This window comes from Cucurbita maxima, unplaced genomic scaffold (assembly GCF_002738345.1).
Source record: "Cucurbita maxima cultivar Rimu unplaced genomic scaffold, Cmax_1.0 Cma_Scf00064, whole genome shotgun sequence".
Taxonomy (NCBI): domain Eukaryota; kingdom Viridiplantae; phylum Streptophyta; class Magnoliopsida; order Cucurbitales; family Cucurbitaceae; genus Cucurbita; species Cucurbita maxima.
The window spans coordinates 183,933-196,230 of record NW_019272080.1 but is presented as its reverse complement, the minus strand read 5'-3'; the positions used below and the strand labels follow the sequence as shown (position 1 = coordinate 196,230).

Sequence of the window (12,298 nt, the reverse complement as noted above, 5' to 3'; positions counted from 1 at the left end):
TATGGAAGTATGATCTTCCATTTTCTCTCTCTAAATATATTCTACTTGGTCTTTTAATATATGTGATGTTAACATATATTGACCAATTTTTAATCTCTTTCTTCTTTTGTCCTTAAATTTACTCTCCTTTTTTCTTTTACTTCCGAGTATTGTTGGCCATTTTTAATCAATTCTATGTAGTCTCTTTATGAGTAGATGTTCTTAATCATTTTTAATTGCTGATTTGACATGATTTACTAGAACTCCTATATAAAATTATAAAATTATTACATTTAATTCCTAAATAATAGCACTTTACTAATAATTTAGATAAAAGAAGAGGAAGATTTAAGATATACATTTAATGCACCAAACTGGCATCTTACATCTAAATCTGAAAAGTCATTTTTTTCCAAGAATTTTGATTTTGGGGAGAGATGAGGAGAGAGGATTTGTTGGAGCGTCGGATTGATGGAGGTTACAGTTTTTTTTGTTGCACTCACATCAATATCTTCACCACATTAAACCAACCCATCTCATCATTCATGGCTTGCTTTACTTGGTTGAATCCTCCACTTGTACGGTCTCATCAAAGGAATGAATCTCTTTCATCAGTCGGCAATAGATAATATAATGAAGGTGAATATCTCTCTAGTGCTCTAATTGTTCTAGATGATCTCCTCAACACCTACTCAATTGTCACTTGAGCCGCATTTGACTCGTCAATTGCACAAAATGCTTTAAATTATGACTTGTCGTACTCTCCTTCATAATCAGACCCTAGACATTTGATCTTCAAACCCGTTTGATTTTCAACTTAGCTTTCTATCTCTTGAAGATGCTAAACACATCTAATTTATATTTCAAGAAATAAACTCATACCTTCCTACTATAATCATCAATAAACTGAGATACTCAATCTAGATGAAAAACATGAAAAATAAGAAAAAGAATACTCAGGGAGATATCCATAGAAGTTTATATTGATGACTTATGGTATGCACAATTATAAAGAATACATTAGATATAGAAAATACATCTTTGAATCAGTACTTAAGAAAATATACATAGGGTTTAGTTTAATATAGATAGCTTTATCATATATATCCCTCTATTATATATAACTATTATATATAAATATCTATAACTATATATTATACAGAGTCATTTATTATACATTACTATTTACTTGAATAGGTCATTTAATTATTGATTGTGTACTGTCATTGATTTAGCAGTCTATAAGTAAACATCATACTTCATAACCTAACATCTCCATAGTAGCTTAAGTTAGATAAGTATGAAAAATTGATTCACTCTAGATCTCATATATGTAATTTCAGTAGATTTGCAAGCTAGAAAAAGAAAAAGGTGAGAAACCTCCAAACCCCAATTAATTTTAATTTTGTGACAAACAAGAGAATAGCTAGAAACTTGGAAGCTTCCCAAGAAGTTGAGATATATAACATAGACCCCAATTTCCTAGAGCCTAGATAGAAGTGTGTAACAACTAGTTAGGTCAAAAATGCAATTACAACCTAAAAATGGATTGTTTATTGATTATGTTTATACTTACTAAATTCTATTATTTATTTTTCTAAGTGACCGTCGTTAGTCTATGTGTGATATAATATATGTTCTGTGATTAACAAATGACCTATTGTATAATATGGTCATATTCTGAGAGGAAAATGGCACAATTTGGAGAATAAAAATGGTGGCATAACAATGTAACAATTTTATTTAAATTTAATGTGTAACTAAACTAATTATAAACCAATAATAATAATAAATGTGTGCTCAATTTTTTTTAATGTCTTTTTTTTTTTTCCTCTCTTTTATATTAATCTGCTAAAAAAAACAACAGGATTTTCTGATTGCAAATCACATCTCTGCCATTCTTCCTCTGCTTTCTTCTCTTCCAAAGTTATCCAAAAGTGGTATTTCAGAGCTTCTACTTTTTCTGTACAGATCATGAACACTCCATTTTTTCCCCTTTAATTTATATATCACTCTAAATTAAAAGCTCCGCAATACCCCGGTTTCCCAATCACAAAGCAAATGAGAGGCACAAAAATCCAACCAGAGAGAAAAAAAAGAAAAAAAAAGTACAGAATTATTGTACTAGTTATGGAGAGGATCAGGGCAGCTGGGGACTGTTCGTTTCTTCTCTTGAAACCCTCTCGAACCGAAACTTCGTCCATTGAAATACGTCCGGAGCAGCTTCTCTTTGCTTCCGGCGCCACCGCTAACGCTTTGCTCTGGCTTTTGATTTCCAGGGAACGGCCTGGCGACGGCGGTGGCTTGGTGACGGTGGTGGCAGAAGACGACCCAGATGAAGAAAACCATTAGGAAGAAAGAAGGGAGAAAACGCCGCCGCCGCCGAGGTGGAATGGCGCCGCCGCTCATTGCTGGAAAAACCACCATGAAGCAGGGAATAATGAAAAATTTTGCGGGGTTTTTGTTCTTGGTTTTGGTAATGATAATTTATAAATTATGGGTTGTGTTGGAATACAGATTTTGGAAAAAGAAAAGGGGGATTGAATTAGAGAGCTTGATGCAGAGAGAGAGAGAGAGAGAGAGAGAGAGGGATGGCGATGGAAACAGGGACAGGGACAGGGAAAGTGAGGGCAGTAGTGGCCCATGTGAACCGAGTAAAATAGCAATACAGGGGACCCTCTCTACACCTAGGCCTCTTAAATTGTTATCAAATGCACCTCCAATTTCGTCTCTTTTATTTTCATTTAACCCACTCTTTTTTATTCTCCCAAATTTCCATCCTCATTCATTATTCATTCTTATTCTAACATGCAGGATCTCAATAATTAATGCACAACACTGTGATACCCCTAACCCATGAATTTTGAGATGGGAGATCCAATCGAATCCTATAATTAATTGAATCCATCGACCCGACCCAACCCACCAAATGGTTAACTTTTGTACTCCAACCCATAGACTTGGATAGCTAGGACCAATTAGGTTATGGGTTGGTGGGGTTTTTCAACTCATTGATATCAATAAATAAATAAATAAGGGATGATATTAAGATTTATGAGAATATATTATATTGTGAAAATAAGGGAGAGATTTAAGAGGAAAAACAAAAATTGGAAAGAGAAGTGAGAAGCAAAATAAATAATAAAGATCCTGAAAATCTTAATATTTTGAAAAAAGGACTTTAAGTTTGGATTACAAATAGGGTGATGTTTCACTTTCAAGGCTGATCTCAACCTCTGGTTTTGGATTAATGTGCGAAAAATATAACACCTTCTCTTTCCCTTCACGACCGACAACGTCGTATTACTATTACTATTTTCTCTTACAAACCCCATCCCTAGGAGTTACCAATTACTTACTCTTCCTCCCACGCGCCACTCCCACCAACTCTCTTCCCAACGCTTCATTTTCAACTGCGTTTACGCTGCACGCGAGACTACCACGGGTGGGGATCATCACTCCAAAGCTTTAGAAGAGTTTATATCAATATACTTTAAACCCAAAATAAAAACCAGATTCTAAGATCTATGAAATAAAACAAACTTACTTGTAAAACCATCAAAAATAAACTAAGGTATTATCTCTTCTTAAACAACTACAACCTGGGTTCATCCTACTCCTAATGTGGCCCTATATTACTCACTATGAAAAATCGAGAAGGTAACATGAACGAAGATAAACGTGATGACATCCTACTAGTAAAACATGGTGTAGAACATCTCATCGTGAGGGAAAACCTTGGACTCTTCCTTGTCCATGTCATGTTGTTTACGGACTTCGTACCGGATAGTGGGCGTTTGATCCAAACTCCAACACATGAGCTTGGATGTAATACCGGCACACTGTGTCATTCAGTACTATCATTCATTTCAAAGGAAGACACTCGAGACATTCACCTCGTAACGCTTGTACTCATGTGACACATGTATGTGCCATAAGATAGCTCTGACTTTCGAAGTTAAGGCTCAAGGCCCTAATTCGGCCCTTCAACGAGCCTATCTTTGACTCTCTTATCTTCTCGTTGGCCTTATCTTGGAGCTTACGGCTGAAAATGTCCAGATAAGGAAGATTAAAAAATTCAATTGGAGCTTACGGTCAATTTTAGTTTTCTCCTTTTATATTGGACTAAATGAGATTGAACTGGAAGGTTTTGGGGCTAGAGAACTGCCCCATCCGAGTGGCCATAGCCAACCAAACCTGAGGGCCTCTGTTTTGCAGGATGCATCCCGTAAGGCCCAATCATGGTTAGTCAGGCTAGGCCTCAATAGCCTTAGGACAACTTGACTTTTTAAATATGTGAAAAAAAAAAAAAAAAATTGGGGAAGAAGGGAAAATGAACACCTGGTTGGGATGGAGTCCAGCCCCAGCTAATTATGTCTTTATAAGCTATGAATCGTATCTCACCTGAGGCCTTTTGAGAGAACTCAAAACAAATACACGAGAACTTGTATTCGAAGTGGATAATATCATACAATCATGGAGATTCATGATTTCTAACCATTCACTCTTTAGATTCCTCATGAAGTAAATAAAGCTGGCTCGGAATAACTTTTGTATAAGAAAATTGTCAAGCCAGTTTTAAAAGCACTATTTAATTATAAATCAATATACCCTTCAAATTTGCAGTTTCCAACTACAGAGACAAACATAACCCAACATCTCAAACCACTTGGCAATTGCTTCAAAAAAAATTGAGCCTTTCTTACATGAGTTGTTTATGTATCTTAACCACAAGAAGTGATCATGCAACTTCATATATAACATTCAATAATCATCAACCTATCACTTACCCACCATTGAAATCAGGTATATCTCATTTGAATTGAATTTAGGCATACCCAGTCATCCCGACCGTCGAGCTAGAACGATTTGCTTTGTGGGAGGCTCGAGAGGATGTCGCCTTCGTAAAGTAGACGTAATAATACACATTAAGAATCATGGTTGCAACCACAAACACAGCCCCAGCAATGAACACTCCTTTCCTCAATGTTTCACACCCCAAGTTCTGAGCGTATATCATTCCTCGATACTTGGTGTGGTACGCATTTTTGGTTGCACCCGCAATTAGACACGCTTCCGCTACTAATAAACTCGCCCTATAACATATGAAAAATGGATTAAAGGTGTTAGAAGTTGGAACATATAATGGTCCATTTGAGGTGAAGGCATCATAATAAAGAAATGATGACCATGAGGAGAGGAAGTATATAATGGTCCATGCTCGGTTGCCTCCCGGGGTTAAAGGTCTCCCAAAACACATACACTTAGTGACACACATCAGCAATGATTCACCGGAGAGAAGAAACAAGAAAGCCCCAACACCGTACCCTGTTGCCACATCTGATTCGTACACACAATACGTCGCGTTCCTTTGCTTGTCTTCAAACAGAGTCCCCTGTGAAAGTATACATATTTCACAACCATTCGAGAACAGTCCAAGAACAAGTATCAGATCACAAAGAAGCAAGAAATCGAAACAATCCCAACCCAATTACAGGAAGCTGCATCAACATTTTTCAATAATTCAAAGAGTAAAAGAAAAGGGGGGTGGGGAGGGTTGATTTCGTACCACGCTTCTTCTTCTCTCGGCAGCAATGGAGAACCCAAAAGCCACTAAACACAAAACCACCACTAAAAGATGAACCAGAGTCGACCCTTTGCCTTCCATCTCCCACAGATCACAAACCGCACAGAAATGAATTCAGGGAGAGACAGAGAGAGAAAGGTCCGAAGAGCTCAACAGTGGGAATGAGGAAGTGTGGGCGGGAGGAGAGGGAGAAAAAGCAGTAAAAGTTGTGTAGAAAAAGGAGCGCCTTCTTTAGATCCCACGCGGAAAATAGCCACGTCACTTGCACGCGGATTTTGTACCCAATTGGAATAGAGCGTGTCTGTCACGTGGATGGGAATTAGCGCGGTGATTTTGTTGGAGTAAAAGGAGATGGCTGGGTTCAATACTGGTTTTGCTGGCCTACAACGGAGCTCATGGTACCGTTTGTGGATCAGGTTTTGATTGGCCGTTTTTCTGTATGAAACGACGACGTAGAGTGGGAATATAATATTTATTTTATTCCTGCCTTTTGTTTTATTTGTTAATAATTAAAAATAAACTTTTTGGACTGAGTTTTTGATATGGAAATGTGGAAAGTGAGTCCAAAGTTGTTCAAAATTTCAGATTTGCCACTGAAGTATTTTTGGTGTCATATCGAATACGTGGGCCCATGGGCCTCCCTCCCCTTTTGGTTCTGCACTTCATTTTTCTAATTTTTCTAATTTTAATAATTTTAATATTTTATATTTATAATTTTTAAATTTAAATATTTTGTTTATTCCGTCTCTATTTCATAACCAACAAACAATAATGGGCTCTCTTGAAATTTAGAATTTATTTTTGAATTCTTAATTATCCTTTTATAATGTTTTTAAACAAATCATAAAATTGGTCAACAAAAAATTCATTGGAAAAGAACATAAATACTAGCAAGTTGTCTTCTGAATATGAAAATTACATAATTGGGGTTTTCAACTCAATGTAATTATGGTAAGTTTATTATTCATTAAATTAATAAAAACCTTTCCATTTTATCTTTAAAAAAATATAATATCCTTCCATTTAAAAATCATCTAAAAAATACATTTAAACTTAAAAAAAAAAAAAAAAAAAAAAAAAAAAAAAAAAAAAAAAAAAAAAAAAAAAAAAAACATCGTTTGTTTACCTTTGTTAGTGTTTCAAAAATACCTTTTAAATTTTCTAAAGTTTCATCAATACCCTTAAACTTTTTGAAAAACTTCCAAAAACACTTTCAAACTTTTTTAAAAAATTAAAGAATAACTTAGTCTCACGTTCCAACCATATTCATAAACTTGTAAGAGTAATATTAAAAAGTTTGAAGATAAATCTATGAAGACGTCTCCAAGAATTTTATAAATTTTTTTTAATAAAAATAAAGTCTTAATGCAATTTTTAAAATTTCATAGTATTTTTTAAATATTGTACTAATTATAAGAATATTTTTTTTTTATAAAAATCAAAGATATTAATAAAACTTTTTATAATTTAAAGATTGAAAGATATTTTAAAAACAAAATTGATAATATATATATATTTAATATTCTTTTTTAAGACAAAATAAGAGGTACAAAATTGGAGTCTTTTTTATTAATTTGACATTAAATTAACATTTATTCTGAAAAAGGCAGGTAAAGGGAGAGGAGGGTGATATTGTCATTATGAAAATGTGTCATTTTAATAATGGATAATCATTGACAAAAATATATCAAACCTTTCATAATGATGTCTTTTTATTTTCTTAAAAAAAATAAAAGGAAACAATTGTGAATTGGCATTACATAAAATGCATAATGACTTTGTAAAAGCTTTGAGGCATCTTAATGATTATACATAGAATTTGGTCATTTAGAATTTTTTTGTCTTGGTTTAAAATAAAAAAGTTCTACAAAAGGTTGAGTATTATAAATAATCTCTAAGTGGCCAACCTAACTGCTGAGGTCATAAAATGAAAACACGTGCAATAGTATAAATAATATTAGATGTTGGAACTTATCTTTCATAACCATTCATAACCATTCTTTTGTTGGTAATGTCACCTAATAGGATCATATGGCCAAGAAAACATAGGAAGGATATATAGTCACTCTTTCTCATTGGATAGTGTTAATTATAAGCTATTGAACAATCCTTGGATGAAGAGGTAATAATAACGCTAAAATGTTCAATTTATTAGCTATAACTATTTAACTATTTAATTAGGTGAGATAGTGTTAATTAAATAGTTCCAAGTAAAGCACCTAATAGTTAACCAAAGTTGTTAACAACTTAATTTCGCTTGAGAGTCAAGTGGATCCTGGTCATTAATTGGATAAGCCTCATCGTAGTGGGAGAATCATAAGTCGTAGTGGGAGAATCATGAGATGATTCAATCCTACTAAAATTCAAATTGTCATGTTAGATGACCAATTTGAAGGCTTATTACCCTCAAAATAGTTATGAGGAATGATGGCGAATGATAAATAAGTTAAAGTCATAAAATCCAGAGATTTGTAGGTGTTCTTGATGAGGTTAAACTCATAGGATATAAATGGACAAAAGGAAAATTATGTATAGATAAGAAGATACTGATCTTCAAAATAGGACTCATGACAAAGAGTTGAACATAAGGGGAGAAAGTAGCTAGAAGTAGACTTCTCTCCTGTTATCATTTAGAGTCTATTATTATTCTCTAATTCATTTTTACCAATTCCAAATAAATTATTTGGAATAATTCGGTATGTCCTTAAAATAAAGATTCAAGGATAAACATTAATATTCTCTCAATATATTATACGGACAAAATTGTTGTCAAATATTTGATGCAAGACTTCAAACAATGATAATGATCATTGAAATAAAATATGAAGTCTGAGAAATAGTATCCTAAGTAACCTCAAATGTTGAGAGTGGAAGACAATATAATCTAACTTTAAATATACTTAGATTATATTAGTTAAACTAATTGTATGACCATTAAGTGAAAAATTAAAGTTTTATTAGAGTATCTATGGATAATGAGAATTTTTTATTTTGTGTATGGAGTTAAAGATTTGATCTTTAAGGGATACACTAGTTCCATAAATTTAGAGAAATTTATGTTAAATTTTACCTTAGATTGTGGAGTATGGTATACAAGCGTAATATTTGTTTTGCTTTTAAAGCAACAAAATGACTGTATGACTATAATAATTTTTTAAACATTTGAAAAATGTTTCATATGTGATTAAGTCTGTCACTTTTCATTATGATGATAGTGATAGAAAGACTAATATTAAGGAAATTATAATAGATCAATCTATAAACAATGATATTGAGAGAAAGCATCGTGGTAGTGACCAAGATGACTTTTAATGATAATTATTTTGATTTATATAAAATGGCTCTCTAGACTAAAGTGTTTGAGGGTCATCTAGAATGTCTAGGATTACGAAACATGTCTCATCTTCTCTAGAGCAAGTGGGAGAACATGTTGGGTATAGAGTATGCCCTAGGACACATGTCTCACTAGCTTTAGTGCAAGTGGGAGAACATGTTGGGTATAGAGTATGCCCTAGGACACATGTCTCAATAGCTTTAGTGCAAGTGAGAGATTGTTGGGATTTATGTCCCAAAGCCTCGTAATTAATTATTTAGTTTTTAACAATAATTTTTATTATTTTATTTGTAATTTAATTGTTATCCATGGTATGAAAATCCAAGGTTATTAATGTAATCTTGAATAGTATGTGGTTGACATACAAGATCATCGTGTTCATGTAATAACCTAAAGAGTCTATAGTATATGGATAAGGTTGGGTGCCTTATCCTGGTAACACTATATACGGCTCACTTTGTAATCGTTACAAATAATTTGATCCAAATCGTTCATGTGGAGACATGTAAGTGGAGGTATCCTATACAATGAGTTTGTATAAGACTAGACCAAGAAATATTTAATCTCTCTTTATAAATCCGTTAATTGAGAAGATTAATATTTCACATGATGATCATATGCGACTCGATCTTAATCTTGAGTGAGTTATGAACTTCTGCCTGTGAGGGCTTGTCCTTTAATTTACATGGGTGAGAATGACTATTTAGCCGATTCAATAAGCCTACCATTTTGGGGACTTGACCAAACAGAGATTTGGAAACATAATATCGTGAGATGAAATTCACTCTTTCCATATAAGGAAAATAGATGAGTTGTTCTTTAAGTACTGAATTTAGGACTTGAATAATGGGGCCTCACACTCTCATTGCCTCGAGATGGACTTGGTTTATAATTGGATCATAGACAAATGTTCATTAGAGAATTAGTGGTACTTAAATGCGAAAGATGTAATTACAGGGGTAAAACGAACTTTTGACCCAGCTGTAATTATGAACAATTCGAGAATGATCGACTTGCTTGTAATGATTATATCAATGAACATAACTTGTCCTAGTGCATAAGAGTGCAACTCTAGGTATATAGTAGAGTGACATATAGTTAATGAATGGAAATTAATTAATTAAAGTGCTTAATTAATTAATTTTGTATCATTGGAGCTTAGAATCTATAGGTTCATAATGTCCACTTGCTAGCTCATAGTAACGCTAAAAAATTCAATTTATTTGAAAGAAAATTTGAAGGGTTCAAATGGATATTTAATATATTAGATTAAAGGAGAAAATAAATTTAATTTAAAAGGTAAAACTAATATTTAATATATTAGATATATTAAATAAAAAGATAAAATATATTTAATTTGAAGGGTTCAAATTAATATTTAATATATTATATTTAATAAAGAAAAAATATATTGATGGTATTTGGTACCATTAAATATTAAATCATTTAATGTATTTTGATACATTAAATAAAAATATATTTGAAATTTGAATGAGATTCCAATTAATTAAATATATATTAGGATATCTTATAATATCTAAATATGATTGGTATAAAGTATTATATCCTAATATATTATTTGACAAATATTCTCAAAGAGTCCCTATAAATAGTAATCTCGGGTTGAGCTAAAGACACACCAATCTCTCCCACTTTATATGGAGAGTGAAATTACATATCTAGAGAATTCTTGAAACTCTGTCTTCTTCTCCAATCCCTTTGGAATTTTCTTTCAAGAGGCTCTCACAAGTCTTGACCTTGTGTTCGAGTCATAGCAAGGAAGATCTTGTGGAATGTGGAAGAATGGTTGCATGGTTGGATTACTTCAAAAAGTCTTGCAAGTTAGGGTTTCTACAAAGTCAGAGTTCTTATACTCGAATTTATTGCTTTTGTTTTAATTCTTAATAAAAATCAAAACGGTTCCCAATGCTTCCGCTACGTAGATGAAGATTTCATTCCCTTCAATTGGTATCAGTGTCTATTGATTTTTATTTTGAATTAAAAGTTGTATGGTGGGTATTGTATTTCAAATCATATATGTGATGTGTAATATTGATTTGCGAAATTAACTGGTTTTGGCATATCGATGGGGCATTAGATTTACTGATTTGTTAGACAAATGTATACGTTTAGGTTTATTGTGATTGAAAAGAGACCGAGGATGATGATGTTCCAATAGGAAAAGTTTTTTTTTATTTGGAATGGTTCCAAAAAGAAAAAAAAAAGATAGGCATTCCATTCCAAAAAGTAAAATTCTTAATATGGGATGGATTTTAAATTGTCCCATGTAAGAGATAACCCTAATTTTATTAGATTTGGAATTGGTTCGACCTAAAAATCTTAAAATCTAGCTTTATTAAATTTGGAATTGTTCCAAACAAAAAAGATCTTCCAATTGTGGTGGAGATCTAAATACATGAACATGGAGATGTTCACTTAGTGTGTTCACTTGGGAGAGAGCTTGAAACAAAAATTCCACTCTCAATTCTTCCCAAAGAATGTTGAGATAATTGTAAGAAGGAAGGTAAGGGAGTTGAAATATACGGGCAATATTCGAGACTAATTTAAATAGTTTTCTAGACTTATGTTATATATTTGTGATATGTCTAAGAAATACAAAGTCTTTAGTTTTGTCGAGGGGTTGAAGTCGCGGGCGAAAACCAAGATCTACGAACAAAGAGTTCAAGACCTTTCCATGACTTATGCTAATGTTGAACGACTACTTAATCTTAGCACGTAAACAGATCTCAAGTAGAGATGATACTACACATGTAGATGAATCATGTTGGTTGTTCTTAAAATTTTGAGACCTATATAGAAGCATAGAAAGCTATAGGAATAGACTCGAACCTCCTTGAGGCTAGAGGTAAGCCCGTGGAAATCTACTAGGAACTGGATGCGAAGAGTGCTTATAAGTAGGTTTACTGAGTATTTTTATACTCACCTCTTTCTCCTTTTCATTTTTAGGTACCAATTGAGGTGGGGAGGTGCTTGGTTGTTTCGCCGTCACAAAGGGGTGTCAAGCCAGGGCGTTAGTTTAAATTGTATTTTTTATATATTTTTATTGTGGGACGTCTTTTGTATTCACTTTGTATCCCATTTCTGTACAACTTGAACAACACCTTTTGTATTGTTCTTCCTTTTGAATTTTGGATGTTGAGTATAATAGTATGACTTTAAATTGCGCAAATTTTCATTGTATTTTCCCTGCCTTTGTTTTATTTGTCTAATATCATCTTGACTTATTAGTCACTATCTAAGATTCGAAATCTAAAAAATCAGGTATTGATTGATTGGTATGAGAATAGTCTAGTTTCAGATATTGTACACTTTAGTTTTAAGGTAAAAAGAGTCATAAACCTTTATGACTTAGCTCACCTCTCGTGACAACTAGGTAA

General features: G+C 32.9%; 1 protein-coding gene across 2 annotated transcripts; it reads right to left on the bottom strand.

The window, feature by feature from the left end:
• Positions 1-4,569: 4,569 nt before the first annotated feature.
• Positions 4,570-5,742, bottom strand: LOC111472088. 2 transcript variants are annotated; one of them, XM_023117786.1, is made up of 3 exons: positions 5,549-5,742; positions 5,169-5,374; positions 4,570-5,075 (listed from the first exon to the last, which is right to left on the bottom strand). In XM_023117786.1, exons 1-3 carry the CDS (start codon positions 5,645-5,647, stop codon positions 4,808-4,810), a joined length of 573 nt encoding a protein of 190 aa, XP_022973554.1. In that variant the 5' UTR covers positions 5,648-5,742; the 3' UTR covers positions 4,570-4,807. The 2 variants fall into 2 exon arrangements, with proteins under 2 accessions (XP_022973554.1, XP_022973555.1); XM_023117787.1 differs by having other exon boundaries at positions 5,307-5,374.
• Positions 5,743-12,298: the final 6,556 nt, after the last annotated feature.

What these genes read in the sequence shown, in the direction of transcription:
- LOC111472088 (XM_023117786.1), bottom strand. Translation starts at nt 5,647, where the DNA reads ATGGAAGGCAAAGGGTCGACTCTGGTTCATCTTTTAGTGGTGGTTTTG. An exon ending in CCGAGAGAAGAAGAAGCGTG is followed by an intron (nt 5,375 to 5,548) that starts GTACGAAATCAA and finishes ATACTTTCACAG; the next exon opens with GGGACTCTGTTTGAAGACAA. An exon ending in ATATACTTCCTCTCCTCATG is followed by an intron (nt 5,076 to 5,168) that starts GTCATCATTTCT and finishes CATATGTTATAG; the next exon opens with GGCGAGTTTATTAGTAGCGG.